The sequence below is a fragment of the Ursus arctos genome, unplaced genomic scaffold (assembly GCF_023065955.2).
Source record: "Ursus arctos isolate Adak ecotype North America unplaced genomic scaffold, UrsArc2.0 scaffold_6, whole genome shotgun sequence".
Classification (NCBI taxonomy): domain Eukaryota; kingdom Metazoa; phylum Chordata; class Mammalia; order Carnivora; family Ursidae; genus Ursus; species Ursus arctos.
In genome coordinates, this window is record NW_026623078.1 from 67,886,279 (window position 1) to 67,907,738 (window position 21,460).

Here is a 21,460-nt window from a genome sequence, read left to right on the forward strand (position 1 = left end):
AAAATCGCTAATTCACCCCAGTTGTTCCCTGATTCACTCCCAGAGATATTAAGCAAATGTAAAGCAAAAGCCTGCACCCATACTGGAAAACAATGGTCAGCAACTTGAGGACTGCCTGGATTTGTTCTAAAAAGTAACTGAAATACATACTTAGTGGCTTCTTGAGGGTGCTTTTGGTGAAATCTGATGATGAAATATATCACATAATAGTAATAATAACAGCAATAAGGATTGGCGTTTACTGAGAGCTTATTAAGCACTTTACATAGAGTTTTCTCATTTAATCCTCACAGTATGAGACATGCATTATTATGCCCATTTTATAGATGAGAAAGTTGAGGTACTGAGAAGTTGAATGCTTTGTCCAAAGTTACACAGCGAATAATGGATGGAGCTTGGATTTGAACCCCAGTCTGTCTGGCTCCACAGCTCTGCTCTGAATGAAGGACAAATCATGAACGAGGAGAGCAGGAAGTTCATTTGCTGACTAATGCACCAGAGTCCCTATTCCTACCTGAAAGCTATACTTTCTTATCCCCCACACGCTGCTACCTATTCCGTGGACTCAGTAACCAGTACCGGTCCTGTGAGTCACTCTGTGTGCTCAGTGAGTTCCATGGACCATTCTGGGCTTGTTTCTTCACATGTAAAATGGCAGTTAGAGGCCTGATACGCCTGGGTGTGGTGTAAACAAATAATGACCTATTTGAAAAAAAAAGTCTTGGAGCTTCTTGGAAAGGCGCTTTGCAGGCAGGAAGAACTTCTGACTTATCAGAGAAAGAGATCAGAGCTGGGGATGTTGATGCAATTGCTCTTTGTTCCTTTAGAACAGGAGACCTCATAGGAAAAAGCCTAGGAGGAAGAACTCAGTGAAAATCTCAGGTCTAATGAGGTAAGGAAGGCTGACATAGGGACCTTCCCGTCTTGACCCTGTATTTACCTCTTATCTCCCAGATGAGATGAAAGATTTAAAAGGGCCTCGTATTGCACTACTGGGTATTTACCCCAAAGATACAGACGTAGTGAAGAGAAGGGCCATATGTACCCCAATGTTCATAGCAGCAATGTCCACAATAGCTAAATTGTGGAAGGAGCCGAGATGCCCTTCAACAGATGACTGGATTAAGAAGTTGTGGTCCATATGTACGATGGAATATTACTCAGCTATCAGAAAGAACGAGTTCTCAACATTTGCTACAACATGGACAGCACAGGAGGAGATAATGCTAAGTGAAATAAGTCAAGCAGAGAAAGACAACTATCATATGATTTCTCTCATCTATGGAACATAAGAACTAGGATGATCGGTAGGGGAAGAAAGGGATAAAGAAAGGGGGGGTAATCGGAAGGGGGAATGAAACATGAGAGACTATGGACTATGAGAAACAAACTGAGGACTTCAGAGGGGAGGGGGGTGGGGGAATGGGATAGACCGGTGATGGGTAGTAAGGAGGGCACGTATTGCATGGTGCACTGGGTGTTATACACAACTAATGAATCATCGAGCCTTACATCGGAAACCGGGGATGTACTGTATGGTGACTAACATAATATAATAAAAAATCATTAAAAAAATAAAATAAAATAAAATAAAAGGGCCTCGTGAGCTCTTAGGCACATGTCATTAAAAGGGTTTGTTGTAGGTCCCCTATGAACTGATGCCTACTCTCTGGGATGGTGTAAATCACCAGCTCCATTTCCTGCCCCCCCAGCACCCCAGGAGTGGCATCTTAATTATACAACATTGGCTCAATACAGACATGAAGACAGTGTGATGACTTCTCTTGTGGGCACTTCTGTGAGCCCCATTTGTATTTATATTGGTAGCAGTATCCGTAGGATATATAAATTGCGTAAGTTTTCACCTTTCCATGACACTTGGCGTTTTCTCTTCCTTAGTCTACATGAGCATAAAATAGGCAGAAGACAGATGCTTCTGGCATTTAAAATGTGGTGTCATGGAACGCTTTCTAAACGTAGAAATCAGAAGATCTGGGTTCAATTCTGACTGCTCCTGATCAAATTGTGACTTGAGCATGTCCCTTTAATTTTTCTGAACTTGCTTCCTTATCTGTCAAATGAATATGACAGTGCCTTCCTAATCACAGGACTATCATTAGGCTCAGCTCTGATAGGGTATGGCTCTGTTCAAATGTGAAATAACTGTTATTGTTTCTGCTAATACGCCATCGTCAAGATCTCAAATATAGTGCATGATATGTAGGACTTGGAATCAAACATGCTTCCCTCATGGGTGTGCTTCCCATCTCAGTTGTGTGGTGACAAGACACACAGCTTAGAGGACTGTGCTTGCACTGACCTGACATGTGGCCTGGAAGGGCTCTGGGTAGAACTGATGGCTCTCCCTTTGTTCCTGATTCTCAGAGCCTTGCAAAGGGGTCTTGCTGGTGGAACATTTGCCATCACTGTCATTGAAGGTGGTCACTGCACCTTTCTGCATAGTGTGCATGCAGTGTGTGTGTGTGTGTGTGTGTGTGTGTGATCTGACACCAACTCCTTCTGGCTCTCCAGAATCACGTGTACTCTATTGGCATTAACCTGTTTTATGCTCTTTCCTTCCTATCACTGTGTGTATTTTTTCTGTTGTTATGATCAGGTTGGGAGAATTCAAGCATCTTCCTGAAGCAAAAGTACCTGAAATGTGTATTATGATCCTATTTCACATAGAAATGTACATAAACATAGCCATGCATGTGTATATAGGAGATTTTTGCAAGAATACATAAGCAACTACTAACATTGGCTTCTTTCGAAAAGTGGGGGTCAAGGAAAATTTTGAATATACCCCAAAGTAAATATAGGCGTAACCCCCATGCAGCTGTCTTCTGGCTTCGACAGTTACCAATTCATGATCTGTACCCAGCTTCGTGTTAGACCTATTTGAGTTTCTTTTTATCTACCACGAGCACGTATTATTTGCATCATTTAAACAAACTGAGGGCTTCAGAGGGGAGGGGGGTGGGGGAATGGGATAGGCTGGTGATGGGTAGTGAGGAGGGCACGTATTGCATGGTGCACTGGGTGTTATACGCAACTAATGAGTCATCGAACTTTACATCAGAAACCAGGGATGTACTGTATGGTGACTAACATAATATAATAAAAAATATTATTATAATAAAAAAATAAAATTTTAATCGTAAAGTCAATTCAACACTAAAAGAAAATGCAGTAGGTTAGATTTCATTTATTCCTGTCTTTTTTTCTCACCCCTTTTAGACTCAGGTCCTTTCAGGGGTAGGTGATCAAGAGTCATCTCTCTGAGTTCTCTGATCCCCGAGGACAGATATTGACTGAACATCTGGGAAAGACAACAGCTTGGTTGACAGCACATCCATGTCAGTGCTGTTGCCCAAATCACGAGGCTCACACTGTCAGCCCTACTGTTTGGCTTGCTGTGTTTTTTAATTAAACTGTTTACTTTGGCTGAGATTTATGACGCTGTTTTTAAATGAGAATATGTGCTTTCTGTCCCCCCTTTGTTCCCTGGGCCCCACAACCTGTGCAGTTCTCTGCAAGCTATTTTTCGAAAAACAATTTCTGCATTTCTTATCAGATGGAGGGTAATTTTGCAGGGATTATTAACACCCTGCTCTCAGTAATGTTTGTTCTCCTAGGGCTAGAAGAGGAAATTGTCTGATGTAAGCCCAGCAGCTGGTTAGCTGGACAGGAATAGAATATGACAAAATCACCTTGAATCTAAAGCCTGTGAACCAACTGTCTGAGATGAAGGACGGGAAGGTGGTTTTCGTATTTAAATTCCTTAGCCAGTGGTATTGAAAATGCAGCTAAAATAGAAATGGTTATTTTCCCCAGTGGTTCAGTGTGGATCGATTTGGACTGTTAGTCAGTAGACTGTTCTGCCCTATGCCTTCTTGGTACTGAGTGCATTGTATGAACTAATTGATTTTTCACACCAATGAGAACCTGTCCCCTACTATGTGCTAGGCACTAGAATTACACCAACAAAGAAGCAACTCTCCCTAAGTATCCTGTTCCTCATCTAACTGTCCCACAGTGGGATGAATGTTTCACTCATGGCGCTAAAGCAGCACAGGAGAGAGGAAAGAAGGTGCTCTGGCTTTCGAAGGCTGGGGGAACATTCACAGAGGAGGTGCCTTTTACGCTGAAGAGCAGAGACGATGTTTTGAGTTATTTAAGGCAGAAGGAGGGTCTCTGTCTTGAGCAGAGGCATGGGAGGTGATGGCACGCGCAGGGCATGGGAAGAGTCCAGTGCGTCCAGACTTCGAGGCGGGTGCGTCTGTGGTTGGGAGATGAGACACAGGTGAGGAAGTTTGGAAGGCCTCCTTAGAGCCCGAGTAGGTGTGCTTCTTTTGGATTCAGAGAATCGAGGCTTCTTCAGGCCCCTGAAGGGATTGGTACTGTTCTGTTATTATTAAGACGGGCATCGCGTGGGAGAAGAACTGGAAAACCTGAGGAACCAAGGCACTCCAGGGACAGTCCTCTCTTGCTGTCCCTCATTTGCCACCTCTTTCTCCTCACCTCCCAGCTTCGCTGTGCTGGCCTCCCCACTCCCCTCTCGTTCCTGGTCGGCCAGTTGCCTCAGCGTCTTCTAGTGTTGGGGATTGTTCACCTTTGGTCTAGGAATTCCATGGAAATAGTCTTGGAAATACGGAGGGTGTACGTGGGAGAACCGAATGGGAGAACCAGGAAATACCCCAGACTTGGCAGCCTTTTAGCCAGAACAGCCCACATTGCTCTGTTTTACACATTGACATTGAGGTGAGTTCCATTTGAACAAAGTATTCCGTGTCACAAATCGAGTTTGAAAACTTCAGCTCTAGTTTAAATCTTGGAGGGAGCCATTCTGCTTGGCTTTCACTGATTATGTCACTTGAGTTGGGTAAGATCTCGTGCCTCTGATCTCACTGAATAGCCTATAGGCATGTATGTGCAGGGGCTGCCATAAGTCAAGGGCTCTTTCAGCCAGGCTCTGCCCCACACAGAAAGAAAACAGGCCCAGGGTTGTGAACCCTGCCAGGGTTGGGTAAGGTGTGAAAGGCAGTTTTAAATCGAAGGAGATGTTGGCCATGGCAGACAATGTGACTGACCTGTCCTGGCAGCATGCCACGTTTGAAGTGTGGCTTCTAGCCCCTTGCTCAGCATTTTGTAGAGTCTTTCTATTCCATGAGGGGCTTAGCTACTCAAAATGTCCATTTTTCCCTAAGACATTGAAATATTCCTATCTCTATTCCCTTTGTGGAAAGCTCCATGCATATTGGCATATTAATGAAAACCTATAAGGGGTAAGTTTAGTTCAAGTAAAAGGAAATTTTTTTAAAAAAAAAAAAACACCCATGCACATGCAACAGGGATTAAAACTTTGAAATTGATTACCCTGGAATGGAAAGCATAAATAGTTTTATAAAAAGACTTAAATAAATTCCACCGTAATAGATGGTTACTAAGTTGTGGGATGTGGATTCCTATTAGGTTAGTGAGAAGCCTCCTTACCCTTTTGAAAATGGCATCATTTCTTAGTGTCCTTGGACATTCATTTGTTCAGCAAATATTAAGTGACCACAGTGCTACGCAGAAACACTTGGTTATGTGTTTGCAGTGTGAAGAATTTTATCTTTTTATTGGGATAGGTTTTCGGGGTTGTACAATTAAAAAAATTTTTTTTAAAGATTTATTTATTTATTTGAAAGAGAGAAGGAGTGGTGGGGCGGAGCAGAAGGAGAGAGAGAGAGAGAAAAGCAGACTCCCTTCTGAGCAGGAAGCCCAATGTGGGGCTCGATCCCAGGAGCCTGATATCATGACCTGAGCTGAAGGCAGACACCTAACCCACTGAGCCACCCAGGTGCCCCCAAGGATGCACAATTTTAATGGTCATTTTTAGAAATCTATTTCTAACTATGAAATAAAGAAAGATGCTATCACCATTATTGAACATTTTTAATTGCAGTAATGTGTCTAAAATGATCAGTAAATCCTGGAACCAGAGTTCTTTCCCCTCCATCAGATGACTGCTCAGTTTTCTAAACATGGAAATATACCAGGCCCTGGTGGGGCTGAAGGAAGAGTCTTCTCCCCTCCGTGTAGGGTGGGAATCGGTGGGAATCAAGAATGTTCAAGAAATAGCACCACACTTGGGTTCATGAAAGGATAGTAACTGAAAGGTTCTATTCTGTAGTATTTAAAGATAAACATTACCTAATAATTTTTTTTAAGTTGGAAAGTTTATAGGAGCTGAAACTCCTCTTTTGGCTCATAACATATTCCTCCTCCACCAAATTATATGGTAGCTTGTTCCATGTTTCAATTTCTAAATAAATTGGTCTTCATTATTCTTGGATTGCTGACAGACATCACGTCTAAGAATTAATGTTTCGCATTCTGCCACTTTGAGCATGTTAAACAAATTACTCAGTGTCATTGTCACTGAATTAATTAGAAGGATTCATGTGAGAGTTTAGCACGCCTGTGTGAACGTGTTTTTTTATTAGGCTTTGTTTATTTTTTATTAATAATTACAACTCTACATTGGCCTTGTGGTTTTAACATTACCTGCGTCAGGGAGCGGCCATGAGGATTGATATCAATAAAGCCGTGAAAAGAGTGCCTAGCACATAGTAAGGGCTCAAAATGCTCGCTTTATCTTTATTAGTGAACTTTGTGACCATGTGATGAGGTCATCACCATGGGTATAATTATCCCCATTTTATCAGGGAGGATTCTGGCGCTCAGAAGTTTGATCGTCTGGAATTACTGGCAGTGTCAGGACGAGGGCCAAGTGTTCTTATTCCTAGTCTTGTGTTCCCGATTGCCCTCATAACGGACATTTTAGGGTTTAGCATTTTGATACATGAACTTGGAGGAGGGAATGCAACATTCAGGCCATAGACATTAAGTCAGCAGAGGTGAAAGTGCTTAGTATAATACTGGGCATAGAGTAGGAATGCAATGAACGTGGTTTTTTCCTTTCTATGCAGTTTACAGGTGTTAGGATTTTCATTTCTCTCCTCCTCTCCCTTCTCCCTGCTGACGTCCCAGCTGAGCATTTTGTCTGCAGACTACTTAGGTGCCTCCAGGCCTTAGCACTTCCTGGTTGTCTTGGTCAGCTCAGGCCGCCATTACAAAGTATCACAGACGGAGTGGCTTGAACAACAGAAATTTACTTTCCCACAGTTCTGGGGGGCTAGAAATCTGAGATCAAGCTGTTGGCAGGGTTGGTTTGTCCGAGGCCTAGTTCCTAGGCTTGTAGGTGGCCACCATTTACATGTGTCTTCATGGTCTTTTCTCTGTACAGGAGTGTGTCCTAATCTCCACTCCTTATAAGGACACTAGTCATATTGGATTAGGGCCACCCTCACGACCTCAATTTAATATAATTACCCTTTAAAAGACCCTATCTCCAAATACAGTCACATTCTGAAGTACCAGGGGTTAGGGCCTCAACATATGAATTTGAGGGGAACACGCTTCAGCCTATAACAGCAGTCTAGCAAGAAAGAGCTCTAAGCTTCAGAGCCCCAGCCCAGTATGCTCCCAACTTATACTCACAACCCCTGGGATATCAAAACCCCTTAAATTTCATCAAGTGAATTCTGTTCAAAAAGCAGGCAAGAGTATAGTCTAGTTCCTTCCTTAGGAAGTAGAAGAAAGGAGGCTGGGACCTGTGTTGTGCCAGGCACTGTGCTGGGTGCCAATGCTTAATAGACATTATGTCGCCCAGTCTCAACATGGCCACGGACTGGGTGAGCATAATTGCCTCCATTTTACAGAGGAAAAAATAAACAGTAAGCCTCTGGCCTCGCACACACAGTTACTGTGTGATTTACTCGTATGGCACTCTCATTTCCGAACAATGTTGAGAATATGAGGTTAGGAGCGTAGGACCATGTGGGCAAAGCAGGAAGAAAGCTGACCTCGTGTTTCACCCAATTCAAACCCTTGAGAATTAAAAAGTACATGCAGGCTGATAAAAGAAGGGAAACCAAATGGGAAAAAAAAATTTTTTTTAAAGACAGGTTTAAGACTCCTTTGGAAAAAAGTCACCGAGTCCCGAAAGGAGTAAGGGAAAGCTCTCTGTCAACCACTTTTCTCCACGCTAATCCAACAGCCTGTAAATAAATTGTGCTTGTCCCACAGCTTTAATCTCTCTCTCCCAGATATTTTACTTCTCCCTCCCTGGCTAGAGGCAGCCCGATGTGGCAGTTGGGAAGTCAGACTCTGAGGTGAGACCATCAGGTGCAAATTTAATTTTCATCACTTGTTAGCTCTGTGGCAAGTCACTTAAGCTCTTTGAGGTTCTCTCTGCTGTAAAAAAAGAAAAAGTCTAGATGGTAATAATAGCTTTTGATGAGGCTGTTGTGAACATCTATGGAATGTGCTCCGATCAGCACTTGGAACCTAGTAAGTCTCACCGAAGGATTAGCTGTTGCCCCTTAGAAAGCAGGACGGGCAAAGGCCAGGATCTTTGTGCTGTTTTCTGACGTAGGTCTCTAATGCCTGGAAATACCTAACAGACAGGTGGTAGACACTCATTCATATCTGTTACATAAATGCACAATGCCGATGTGGTGGACCCTGAGTAATCTGTGAGGAAGAGGAAGTTCCTGGAGTCGGCAAGTTTTTAAGAGTTTTTGCTTGTTGTTCGGGTGAAGCCATAAGCCTACCGATGGAGGGATCAAGTGAAGGCATTCCCCAGAGCAGGGGCGAGAAAGCTTTTCTCAGTCTCCCAAGTGGCAGGAGGGCTCTAGCTTATCCAGGGTTGTTTTCCCCTCCCATTGACATGTATCATCTTTGGATCTGAGGGTAGAATTGTTTTCTGGGGCCTCTGGGCTCTGAGCATGTGGCAAGCCCCTACTGACCTGCAGGCATGTGAATGGCACTCTGATACATTCAGAGCACTGCACTTCGTCCTGAGCTCTGGGATTGGCTTGATGATTTGTGTTGTCATTAAAATTCCTAAAGCGATTGCCAAATTTTCTTTCCAGGCTCAGGCTGCATGAAGAAAAGGTTATTAAAGATAGGCGACATCATCTCAAAACCTACCCAAACTGCTTTGTCGCAAAAGAGCTGATTGACTGGCTGATTGAGCACAAAGAGGCTTCCGACCGAGAGACAGCAGTCAAACTGATGCAGAAGTTGGCAGACCGGGGCATCATTCATCACGGTGAGCGAGGCGGCCACCGGCAGTCGAGGGGACTTGAGAGGAAACGAAGGACCATGTCTTCTATTCTAGCTGTGAACCCACCCATTTAAGAAAGAAAACGCTTGGTCTCCTGTGCGTCTCTCCCAGTGATATTCCCCTCCTTCCTCCAAGAGGCATTTGGGTTTATTTCCATTTGCTTCTTCATACTTTCTCCTTTCTATATAGGCATCTCATAGCAAGGTATCATATTGCTGTCAGTGCTTTACACCACTATAAAACTGCATGTTTATTCTTTTACAACTTGATCAACACACGGTGAGATTCATCCGTGTTGATGGCGTATCTCTTGTTTGCTCATTTCCACTGCTATGCATGCCACATAAAATTACGCCGTGGTACGTTTACCCATTCTCCTGCTGATGGGCATTTAAGAGGTTTCGAAGTTTTTCTGTTACTCTCGATGGTTCCATGAACACATCTCCTTGAAATCTCTCACCCTGACCAAGACCTTCCACATGCTGTTGTCCTTTTGGGCTGGAATGTCCTTTCTCTTCACTCTAGCCCATTTTCCAGCCATTCTTCAGGTCTCTGCCTACATGCAAGCTCTTCAGAGAAATGTCCGTTCCCTGCAGCTAGCTAACTGGGGTTACTTGTTACTCCTTCTTTGGTCTCGCACTGCGGCATCCCCTCACCTCTTTCGTTGCCCCCTCGTACCATATGTTAATTACATGTTGACATTTCTCTTTATCTCACTAGACGTCACATTCTTTGAGGCTGATGCCTGCCCCAGTATGCTCAAGAAGAATTTGTGGCATGCATGATGCATTGAATTGGGTGACCCTTTTACTAGATAATGATGGTGATGGTGATGATAGTAGCTAATATCACTGAGCACTTGCTCTATTCCTGGTACTATGCTAAATACATGTACTAAAGCATAGAATAGCGTGCTTCAGAAATTAGGTAATAAAACAAGTCTTAATTAGCCTCTCACATCATTTGAGGAATTAAATAAGATTGTTTTTTTTTTTCTTATTTGCCTCTCTGTGTATATTGTTTCAGTGTGTGACGAGCATAAGGAGTTCAAGGACGTCAAACTCTTCTATCGCTTTAGAAAAGATGACGGCACCTTCCCGCTGGACAATGAAGTGAAGGCCTTCATGAGGGGACAGAGGCTGTATGAGAAGTATGTCGTGCATGAAATTCCCCACTGTGATCTTAACTTGTGGAGAGAAGCAGGGCTATTTCAGTCTTTTATCATTCTGACTTCAGCCCGGCTCTTCCATGTGGGATGGTTACATAAGTGTTCCTTTTAATAGGGGAAAACTCGATCACTCATTTGCTTTTCTGTTTGCCAGAAATCAAGTTGATTTCATAATAAAGTATTTATTTAAATAGAAAATATTTCAATATTTTTTTTCTATATTGGAGTCGATTTAACAGAACTCCAGAAATATAAACAAAAAAGGTTGGAGCTTGATGTTTGCCCTCAAGTAAGGCAGTTGCCTATTTTCTCTTTTGAATACTATTGTATAAATTGGAGGTTTAGTCTTGTGAGTGGCCGGAGAGACAGTTCAAGTACAGGGGAAGTTCAAGTTCGGGTCAAGAGATGAGTAGTGAGAGAACTTCAGATAGCAGGAGGGTCTAAGTGGAATAATGTCTCCGTTCTTTGGAGAGAGAAATGCATCGTAGCCCAGGAGTATTCTGTTGCTGGGTCTCAGATCTCCCCAGTGGTCTGTCTCTGAGCTGATCGGCTGTTCCTATCCTCTCTTTCCCATCCCACCTCTCTCGTTCTTTTTTTCCAGGGCAGCCCTTAGGGAAAGGAGTGCAGGGGCAAACACGCTATCCTTAACTCTGGCTTCCTTTCAAGGCTCGAGGGAGTTGAAAATAGGTATTCATCACACAAAAGAGCCTACTCTGTGATGAGTGGGTTGGTGCATGGGGAGGTGGGTCTCGGGGGTCAGATTAAGGAACGTGGTGGTTAAGAGCCGGGTAAGTTTGATTCTAACCCTGTCACCTCACCTCTGTCAACCTCAGTGTCCTCTTTTATGACCTAGCAATGGTGATGGTACTACCTCCTAGGTGTTTAGTGCTGTTGTGGGAATTAAGAGAATAAAGGTGTCAAGTACTTAAATATTTAGCTTAGTGACTGTGGTATGTTGTCAGACCCCAGAGATGATAGCCATTTCAGGTATTAGTCTGATAGTGATGACCACCTGGAGCTGGTATTGTCCAACCACTTAATGCCCCGTATGTGCTACTTCTCCCATCTGTTGCTTTCTAAACTGAAGTGTAGAAAATCCCTCATCTCCCAGACTCACATGGATTTGAATGGAGGGGATCCATCAACACCTCCTTTTGTATATCTGAGTGTGTGTGTATGTTTTGTTGCTATTTTCTTTCTTTTTTCTTTTTATATTTATTTATTTTTATTTAAATTCAATTAATTAATATATAATGTCTTATAAGTTTCAAAAGTAGATGTCAGTGATTCATCAGTCTTATATAACAGCATGTGCCCTCCTTAATGCCCAACCCCCAGTTCCCCCATCCCCTTTCCCCCTTCCCCCCCAGCAACCCTCAGTTTGTTTCCTATGATTAAAAGTCTACTGTTGCTGTTGTTTTCTTTTACTTTCTTAGCTCCTTCTGGAACATTCTAGCAGGTGTTAGATATTTAGATCACCAAGACAGTCCTTTCAAACAATAAGATTCTATGTTGTCAAAAACATGCATGTCATTTCCATGGATCGATATTGCTGTCTTTTTTCTGGGTGCAGTTGGCTTTCCAGTCATTAGTGTTCAGTATCTCAATTTCCAAGTAAACTTATTTCTCCAAACTGCTTGTGAAATTAGTACTAGGAAAAGTAATTTAATTGGTACTTAACCTTGCATGAACTAGCTGCCACATCGCAGTCTTGGCCCCTACACTTGGTTGCTGGAACATCCTTGGAACAAACTTCAGGGCCTTTGGAATGATGGCTCAGTTTACCTACTTGAACCAGCATTGTTTAATATATATATATATATATATATATACAATTATATATATTATATAATAGATTACAGTAATGAAATCAATGTTTTCTTCAAAATGTAGTGTATCTTAAAATGTGACACGGAGATTGTAAATATCCTGGTATGGAGTTTCCTGTAAAATTGACTGAAAATATTCCAGGTAGACATTGGAGAAGGAGAGTAAAGTGATTTTTCTTCAAGATGAATCTACCCATGGATTTAGGGACTAAAGGACATAGGGAACATAATCAATGATATTGTAACAAAAAAAAAGAGAGATAAATCTATATGGTATTATGTAAAATGTGATAACAACAGTATCTTTTATTTGTAAATTAAGCTCCTCAAAGCACTTCCACTAGATAATTTTATCTGAATTCTCTCAGTAGACTAAGACTAGTAAATAATTAAATAATAGTGTAGTAAATAACAATATAAAATACAATATAAAATAGATGGGATAGGACATTACCACCCTGCTTCTCAGAAGGAGCATCTGGGACCTGAGGTCATTTCTGTGTGATGGCGATACAGCATGAGAGGGTAGCAGGTGTGTAAGCTGCTGCTGCCCACACCCCGCCACCCGCTCGAGGGGGCTGGCTGGATTGTCAATATATCCTTTGCGCTCTCCTCTTGCTTGTTTGTTCTGTGTTATTAATAGAACTTTGTGAAACCAGGTGGTTTCTGTCTGGGGTTTTGCTGAACCAGGCTGATTTGGGGGCACCTGGCTTTCTAACCTGTAGAGGCATTTCTCAGTCTGCTAGGTTGTGGACAAAGCTGTATTTCAACACTAAAATTCAGTGACTCTTCCACCTCTTAGGATCCACGTTGCTCCTGGTAATTTAATTCAGAGGTACTGAAACGAATACTGGTTAAGGGGTAAAAACTGGCCCGTTCAGGGTGTCCCACCATGAGGAAGGTTATGGGAGAGCTGGTGACAGGAGTCCTCCGCACAGTGAGTGACAGGGGTGTGGTTTTCAGAGTCACACAGCCCTGCTCTCCAATCGCAGCCTTCCAACTGGCTTGCTCCGCGACCTTGAGTCAGCCGCTGAACCTCACTGATCTATAGTCATAAATGGAGGGAAGGCCGATCTCCCTTGGAAAGGCTGTTGGGAGGATTTGACAGTCTGCACATTGCTAAGCGCAGCACGTGCCCAGAGTGAGCACCCAAGAAATGTTAGCTGCTGCTCGTAGAGTAGTAAATCATAATATAAATAAATGATCCCTGTTATTATTTAGCCCAGCACAGAAGCTGAGAGCCCAGGAGCAGGCTGCCTGACTCTGACTCCTGGCGCTGTGCCTCCCTGGCAAGTGGCTTTGCCTCTCTGTGCCTGCAGTTGCCCTCCTGGTAGATGGACATATTGATGGTATTGACCCTTCAGACTTCTTGTGGGGCTTAAGTGTGCTAACAGGATGTATAAGGCACACGCGACGGGGCCCACCTCAGAGCATGAGTGGGTCCTGTTGCTCGTCTCCTGCTGCTACCTGGAGGGGAGCGTGAGAAGGAGGGTGTGTGCCCCTGGATCCGTGCCCGGACTTCGTCATTTTGAGCCATTCATCTGAGCACATTCAAGGCACAATGCACTTTCATCAACAAGCTTTCATCAAACCCTCATGATGGCCTGGAGGTGCCTAGAATAAGGCACGCCATCTCTCTGGGAGGGGCTGACCATTTCTCACTTAATTTTGCCTGGATCCAAATACCACAGACACACAGCGCATGAACATAACTCACATTCTCCCAAACGGTACAATTTTTGCTTTTCAAGTGAGACCTGCGGGAGCAGGATACATATCCATAACCTAAAAGAACAACGTTGAATTTGTGTTCGCTGCCGTCCTGTGGTCAAAGATATTTCAGGTGCATATTCCAAACTATAAAATTTGATTCTCATTCAGCAGTTAGCAAAATAGATATCTTTAAACCAAGTGGAACTCAGGATTATCGAGTGCTCTATATACTGATAAACAGAGGTAGCTCTTAAAGAGAAAATGAGTTGGAGGTACAATTTGGACTTTCCTTACTAAAGCTAATAGTTGAAATGCACATTTTAAACTAGCCTTGATTTCATCGTGAGACCTGGAGGAGACTTCTCAGTTCTAATTTAACCTCAGTCTTAACATGGAGGTAGCTCTCTTCTAGGTCTGGTTCATACAGACATTGGTTTAGTTTTTCACCTAAAGGGCCTTTGGTTTTCTCAGCAGCAAGAGTTTCTCTCTCCAGCCACTCATAGTCTATTTAGTTTGCTTAGCAGTGAATGTGAGCCTGGTTGAAGCATTGCTTTAAACGGCCTCTATGCCATTAGATCTCCCTTGCGTTCCCACTGCTTCCTTTATATTCTCTCCTCCATTGCACTGAAGGGAAATATAAGGGAGAAACTATATCCAAAGGGGAAAAGCCCTTTTGTGTGTTTTTATCTTATCAGAGGTTTCTCTACCATGTGCCCTTGGGATCTTTTTCCTGTTCCCTCCCAGTGCCTGGCACAATAAATATTTGTTGAATGAACAAAGGCCTCTGCGTGCTGTGATTGCTGTGAGCTGCTGAGCCTGTTCCATGAAAGAGCTACAGAGAACTTGCTTTTAATGGCAAACAACAGTAGCCAGAGATTTACCTTGTCTTGCCTCCTTAGAGTTTACAAAGCATCGTATGCGTTAACATGTTTGAGCCCCTGTACAACTCTGGGGGTTAAACCCTGTAGGCACAATCAATCCCACTGTAGAGATGGGGAACATGAGCTAGAGAGAGGTTTAATGACTGATACAACTCTAAAGCATGGAGCTGGAGAAAAAAAAAAAAAAGTCTCCAAGCTTTTAACTCTATCGTGTTCCGTTTCTGGGATAGAAGTGCTTTTCAAACTGACATACTGAATTCTATGAACTGATTCAAATTTTGTGTTCAAAATATGTTTTAATTATTTTGCAAACTTTCATAAAAATGCTTTCTAATAGGCTAGGTACAGAACTGTCACAGTTTACTTGTGCTGCGCAGTTTAACAGTGATTCATAGAATCTTGGAATAAACGTTTCCTGTTCTTCTTGTTTTATTTGAAGAGTATCCTAGGATTGCATTGTAAGTGGGTTAAAAGTTGTTCCTTTTTGCAATGGCTTGTCTGAGTGGCAAGGGATGATTTCGATGCTGTGTAACTGACGTCAAGAACTGTTAAAAATCTTGAGATTTTACCCTACTTGCAAGCTGACAAGTTTGCCTGCCCCCGTTTCCTGGGTGCTGGCAGAAGACAGGAGACCCCTGGGTCAGAGACAAAGGACAGTTTGTTACTCTCAGCAATAGTAATAACCAGAGTATCATCATTTTCTGGAACTGGTTCCCCAAGCCTTAGTTCCCATAGAATAGCACAATGGAGGCCAGATGTCACCTGCCAGGGTTGGGTTACGGAAGAGGATCCCAAGCTTGAGGAACCTGAGTTTTTTGTAATATTCATTAAGCAAGCTTCTCTTTAGCACGGAGCGAGACATTATCTTTCTTATATGGGACAGTAAGCCAATCTGCCCTTTTGCTTCAGAAGCAGACACTATAACCTTCCAAGTCTGTTCACTATACAAACATTCTTGAAAAGATAGTTTAGAACATAAGCTGTCAGTGCTTCTACTTGCAAAATATTAAGAGATGTGCGAGATCCATGGAGAATTCTCTCCTGGCAACTAAAACAAAATGCACAAATTAATTGGATTTTGTAGCTGATTATTGAGGGAGCAGCAAATATCCTCACTGGTCCTCTTCTGTATTTTGTGTGTTTATCAAAACTACCTTACAGGTTTCACTGTTTAACTTTTATAAGTAAATGTTGTATTATAAGCATGAAATTTTTAAAAAATGGGGTTTTCTGTGAAATTTTATTTGAAAAAAGAGATTCGTTGTTTCAAAAGTTTTAAAATGGTGCTATTTTAAAGGGCCTTCATCTCTTCTCACAGGGTGTTTAACAACAATTTTAGAACAAAACTGTAAGTGGTTTCATTATGTGTGCAGCTCTATGCAGAGTCATGGGAAACTTCTGCCCTAGAACGGCTTCCTTGTTGGGTGCTCCTAACCGTCTCTCCTCTGTTTCTTTTCTTTTTAAAGAGTTTCTTTTAGCAGGTCAGGCAAAATTGTGTGTTTCACCTGATGGGTTATCAAAATGTTTAATAATTTGTCAGGGAGAGACCATGTAAAGCAAAATCACTGTTTTATCATTTTCAATGTCAACAAAAATTTTATACTGCAGTTATTTTCAAATAATTTCTTTATCTAAACACCGCCTTACACATTCTAAGTGTAGTTTAAAATATGGAAGAGAATGTGTGTGCACGTTGAAATCAACCAGACCTGGTTCACCTAATTTTGTTGGTTTTCTTTTTTTTTTTTTTAAGATTTTATTTATTTATTTGGCAGAGAGAGACAGCCAGCGAGAGAGGGAACACAAGCAGGGGGAGTGGGAGAGGAAGAAGTAGGCTCCCAGCGGAGGAGCCTGATGTGGGGCTCCATCCCAGAACGCCAAGATCACTCCCTGAGCCGAAGGCGACTGAGCCACCCAGGCGCCCCTGGTTTTCTTATTTTTAAGAGCTGCAGCTTCAGCCTACCAAGGAAGGGCCAACTAGGAGCCAACCTCATGGCTAGTTTTGTCCAGGTAGCTGAGCTCAGGCCTGTTCTCTGCGAATAGAACTAGCCAGTGTGTGCACATTTGGTTATGCCCAGACACTGGGAGGTAGGGGTGGTAAAATGCATCTGGGAACCCAGAGCTGTTGGAAACCCAAAAAGTGGTGGTGCAGCCACTTCACATCATCAGGGTGGTGACCACCAAAACAAACAAAGAAACGAACAAACAAATAATATATCACAGTGTTGGTGAGGATGTGGAGAAACTGGAACTCTTGTATATTGCTGGTGGGAATGGTGTAGGTAGTGTGAAAAATGGTATGGGGGGGGTCCTCAAAAAAATAAACATATAATTACCATATGATCCAGCAATTCCACTTCTGGATATGTACCCAAAGGAATTGAAATCAGGGATTTAAACAGGTATTTGTACACCCATATTCATAGCAGCATTATTTACAATAAACAAAAGGTCAAAGTAGCAATGTCCATTGATGGATGAATGGATAAACAAAATGTGGTATTTACATACAATAGAATATTATTTAGCTTTAAAAAGGAAGAACATTCTGACATGTGCAATAACACGGATGACAGCATTATGCTAGTTAAGTATCATCAGTCACAAATGGACAAATGTATGATTCCACCTATGTGAGGTCCCTAGAGGACTCAACTTCATAAAGACAAGGAGTAGATTGCCAGAGACTAGCTAAAATGGTAAAAATTTATGTTTATTGACCACAGTTAAAAATAGATATAATAAATTAAAATTTTAAAAATCACTAGGAAATAAAAAAGGCGAGTGAGAGGTGGGCAGGAATTAGTCAGGGTTATCTTAGAGTACCAGCAAGCATGAGAAAGACAAAGCAAGCTGATATCCATACTGTTAGGGCCAGGTGTTGATCAGAGGAATTGAAGAGACAGTGAAGTAAGCCTGTAGATGTTGATGAGAATGATGAAAGCAGCAAACATAGGGCATTACTGATGCCTAGTGTATGCTAAGATCTCCACATGTGTTGTCTCATTAAAGCCTCCTTCTAAACTAATGAGATAAATACTGTTAGTCTCCCTTTGGCAAATAAGGAGATCCAGGCTAGAGAGGTGAACTAAGTTGCTTGGCTGCACAGCCAGAAAGCGTGAGGACCGTTTCCAACCCTGGTTTCCAGCTCCAGAGCCTATGATCTTAACTGCTTTTTAGTTTGCACGTTCTATAGTTTCTGTAGCTTTGAGCCAAGGTGGTAGCAGGAGCGAAGACCACTAAATGATAGTAAACCATATGCAGCTTAACAGATTTTTAAGTGGATGTGAAGAAAGTCTTTGGGTCTGGTTTGGGAAATCGTATTCTCCTTACTGTTCCTTGGCAATGCCATCCCCCTGTAATGTATGGCAGTAATAGGCAAGCTTTGGTAACGTGCAGAACAGCTGCAGGCCAGCTGTGCTTGCGAGAAGCCATCAGCCCTAGCTTATCATCTACAGATTTCTAGCTCTTGGTGTTATTTAGAAATAATTTAAAGGTGGACGCATTGCTGCATTAACGGTGAATTCACTAGATTCACTGATGGTGGAGGTTGGCCGAGCTGGTTATTTCTGTGATGTTTCCCTGATCCCATGTAATTGCAGGGCTGTGGACCAAGACTCTGTAACCGTCACTTTGCCAATCAATCTCTGTTGCTACTTTTCAACTTGGTAAAATGAAAAAGCCATTTAAGATTTCTGGAGTTGGGGAAGCATGTGTCAGAGTTCTTTGTCTGCCTCTTATTGAAAGGTTCAACCTTTCTGACCCTGTTTTTTTGCCTATAAATTTGGAAGAATATGTATATTTCACAGATTTGTTGTGAGGACTGAGGTAAAGCTCAGCAGAGCCTCACCGAATGCAGAATGTGTTATATTTCTAACACGTAAGGAAAAATGCATATAGGCAGAAGTATCCTTGTGTTACCTGGATTGCATAAAAAACCATGTGCCTTTCTACACTAGATTTATATATTCATCCTAGTGAGCCTTCCAGCCTGGATGCGGGACATTTCTGTTCTCCAGATCCATTCTCTGTTCCCAGCCCTCTGTGTGCCCCAGGAGGCTGACCTACGTGGACTGAGGTCATCACCAGGCTCCATGGCCATTGCCTTGGTCCCTGGGAGGCATAAGAAGGAAGTGAGTGGGAGGGAGGACAGTGAGGTCAGGATATTATTTCTCTGTTGCCTCCCTGCTATTGAAGGCCTCAGCTCCTGTCAGGCAGCCCTCTCCTTCCCCGCATCTCTTTTAGGCTTTGGAAACTTCCCTCCCCTCCAGAATCCTCAGGCCTAGAGCTGTTAATGATCACTGTATTCTGCTAGTCTGGGAGTTTTACTTTGTCTTTGCCTTTAACCCTGCCCGTAGAGTTCTTTATTATGAACTACCTTTTAGTAGCTCATTTGCACATCCACGTAGTTTCCTGCGGGGACCCTGATTGATAAAGCCAGTGAGACCCATCCGGGCACTGAAATGCGTTATCATGTAGCCCCTTGAGTGGACAGGCAAGCAGAATTGCCCACACTCCGTCTGTAGAAAATTCACTTGTTCTTTCTCGTGGCTCTGAGCATGTGCCCGTGCGTTATGTGATGGTTGGAATTGGCTCAGGGTTCTCTCAGTCACCACCGTTGTGCAAGTATGGAGTGTGGATGGGTCGAAGTGGATTATTTTGCCTTCCTTTCTGCTCCTGTTTCACCCTGGGTTCTAGCCCAACATCTACAGGAGCCATCTCTCCAGTGTGACTGGGTCTCATTCTCTCTAGCTGGACCAGAAGCCCTTTGAGGTCATGGACCTTGGTCATTCTTATTTAGGGAAGAAGTGAATGGTCGGCCCCTTTCTCTTTTTCCTAACCCTGTGGCATGTTCAAATGTGAGTAAAACCAGTAGTACATATTTGATCATCTAAGATCACTCTATTTGGATTTACTCACTGTAGGGTCTTAGTGTAGACATTCAAAGAAAAAGGATAGTAAACACAGCCATCATTTACTGAGCACTTCCTGCTCTAGGCAACTGCCCCCCAAGTATTTTTCACACATTATTTCACTTAATTCTTCCTACACCTCTAAAAGGGAGAGATTTTCACCATTAATTTACAGGTCGGGCAAGTGAATTTGAGATGGACCAAGGAACATGCTTTAAACCTTGAGTTCCTAAGGGGCGCCTGGGTGGTGCAGTTATTAAGCGTCTGCCTGTGGCTCAGGGTGTGATCCCGGTGCTCTGGGATTGAGCCCCACATCAGGCTCCTCCGCTGGGAGCCTGCTTCTTCCTCTCCCACTCCCCCTGCTTGTGTTCCCTCTTTCGCTGGCTGTCTCTCTCTGTCAAATAAATAAATAAAATCTTTTAAAAAAATAAAATAAACCTCCAGTTCCTAAAGAGTGATCCTGCAAAAGTTGCTTATAGCGCTCTTCACTTTCCTGCAACTGGCATTAAAAATTAAAAATTTAAATTTGAGTGAATCTGTAGAAATTAAATATCACCTCTAAAATGGTTTGAATGCAATGACCCTCGCTTACATCTGGAAGAGATCAAGAACTCAGAGTCCCTTTTAGAGGAAATAGATTATTTGTTTTTAAATGTTGAAGTTCTAGAGTGAATGGATCAAGGGGGATGGGCATGATGAGGCTGTGCCAGAGGGTCTGCTGCAAAGGGGAAAAAGAACACACACAGAGTAGAAGAGGGGGCGGGACCTTCTGAGAGCAGAGGCACATTTTGGAGCAAAGTAGAAGTGGATGTTTTAGGAGTGATACCAGGGGAAGGCGTGGCTGGGAGTTTTTACGGAAGGAGAGTATTCTTACAGTAGAGGCTTTGTATGGAAGCTGGGGGAGGGGGAGGAGGTGGCTTTGTCTTTCAATGTCAAGATGAATCCAAGAGGTATAGTTGCTATGTTGTTTATCTTGCCTTATTTGCTAAATGAAAACATCCCTACTTAATGACAGTCTCTTCACACAGAGCTGGGGAGTATAAGCAAAGACACTGTTCCACCAAATGAAAAAAAAGCACCAAATTGACTGAAAGCACTTATTAATTTCAAAGCCTCTAGCAAAAGAGTCTTTCAGACCAGAATGAAAGGCAATCCAGATTTTTAACTTTATCAAATTTAAATTTGTATTTAAAGTTTAACTACAAATTTCAATTTATTGAACTATTATATACATAAAGTACACATATCCTAAGTGCACAGCTCAATACATTTTCACAAACTTTATACCCTTATGAAACCACCATCACCCAAATAGTATTTTTTTTTAAATTGTCCTCTGTAGTCGACCATAATTTAATATTCTAAACAAAATTGACTTTAGCGTCAGTGTTAGCATTCATTAGAATGTAAAATATCTTTTAAAGTAATTAAACTTCTTCAGCTTTTACGTGTTTCATCTGTCACCTGAACGCCACCCCCTCTCCCCGGATGCCTGGAATTGGTTCTTCTGGTTAGTTTGAACTGTTGTACAGCCTGAGGAGGATTGACAAGTGCTGACAAGGGTCTACTCTCAGGGGTGCATGTACCTGTGTGTATCATTTGTTCGCTGCTACTTTGTGCCAGGTGATATTCTAGACGCTTTTCTAGATTAGCTATAATTTTTACAACCCCATCGAGGTAAGCATTATTATTTTTATCACCTACAAGAAGAAATTCGGGATCATAGAGCCCAATCAGATCTCGGAAATCACAATACAGAGATTCAAACCCAGGTCTGC

General features: G+C 42.5%; 1 protein-coding gene across 4 annotated transcripts in view; it reads left to right on the plus strand.

Moving 5' to 3' along the window:
* The window catches only part of DEPTOR (DEP domain containing MTOR interacting protein), a 136,064-nt gene that overhangs the window by 38,357 nt on the left and 76,247 nt on the right, over window positions 1–21,460 (plus strand). For all 4 annotated transcript variants that reach the window (XR_003315012.4, XM_026495508.4, XM_057307851.1 and 1 more), the window contains exons 2-3: window positions 8,985–9,163; window positions 10,205–10,328. Coding sequence is in view for 3 of the 4 variants with exons in the window: in XM_026495508.4 (XP_026351293.1) it covers window positions 8,985–9,163; window positions 10,205–10,328 (303 nt within the window). In the remaining variant the exon portion in view is untranslated. The remainder of the gene's footprint in view (window positions 1–8,984; window positions 9,164–10,204; window positions 10,329–21,460) is intronic.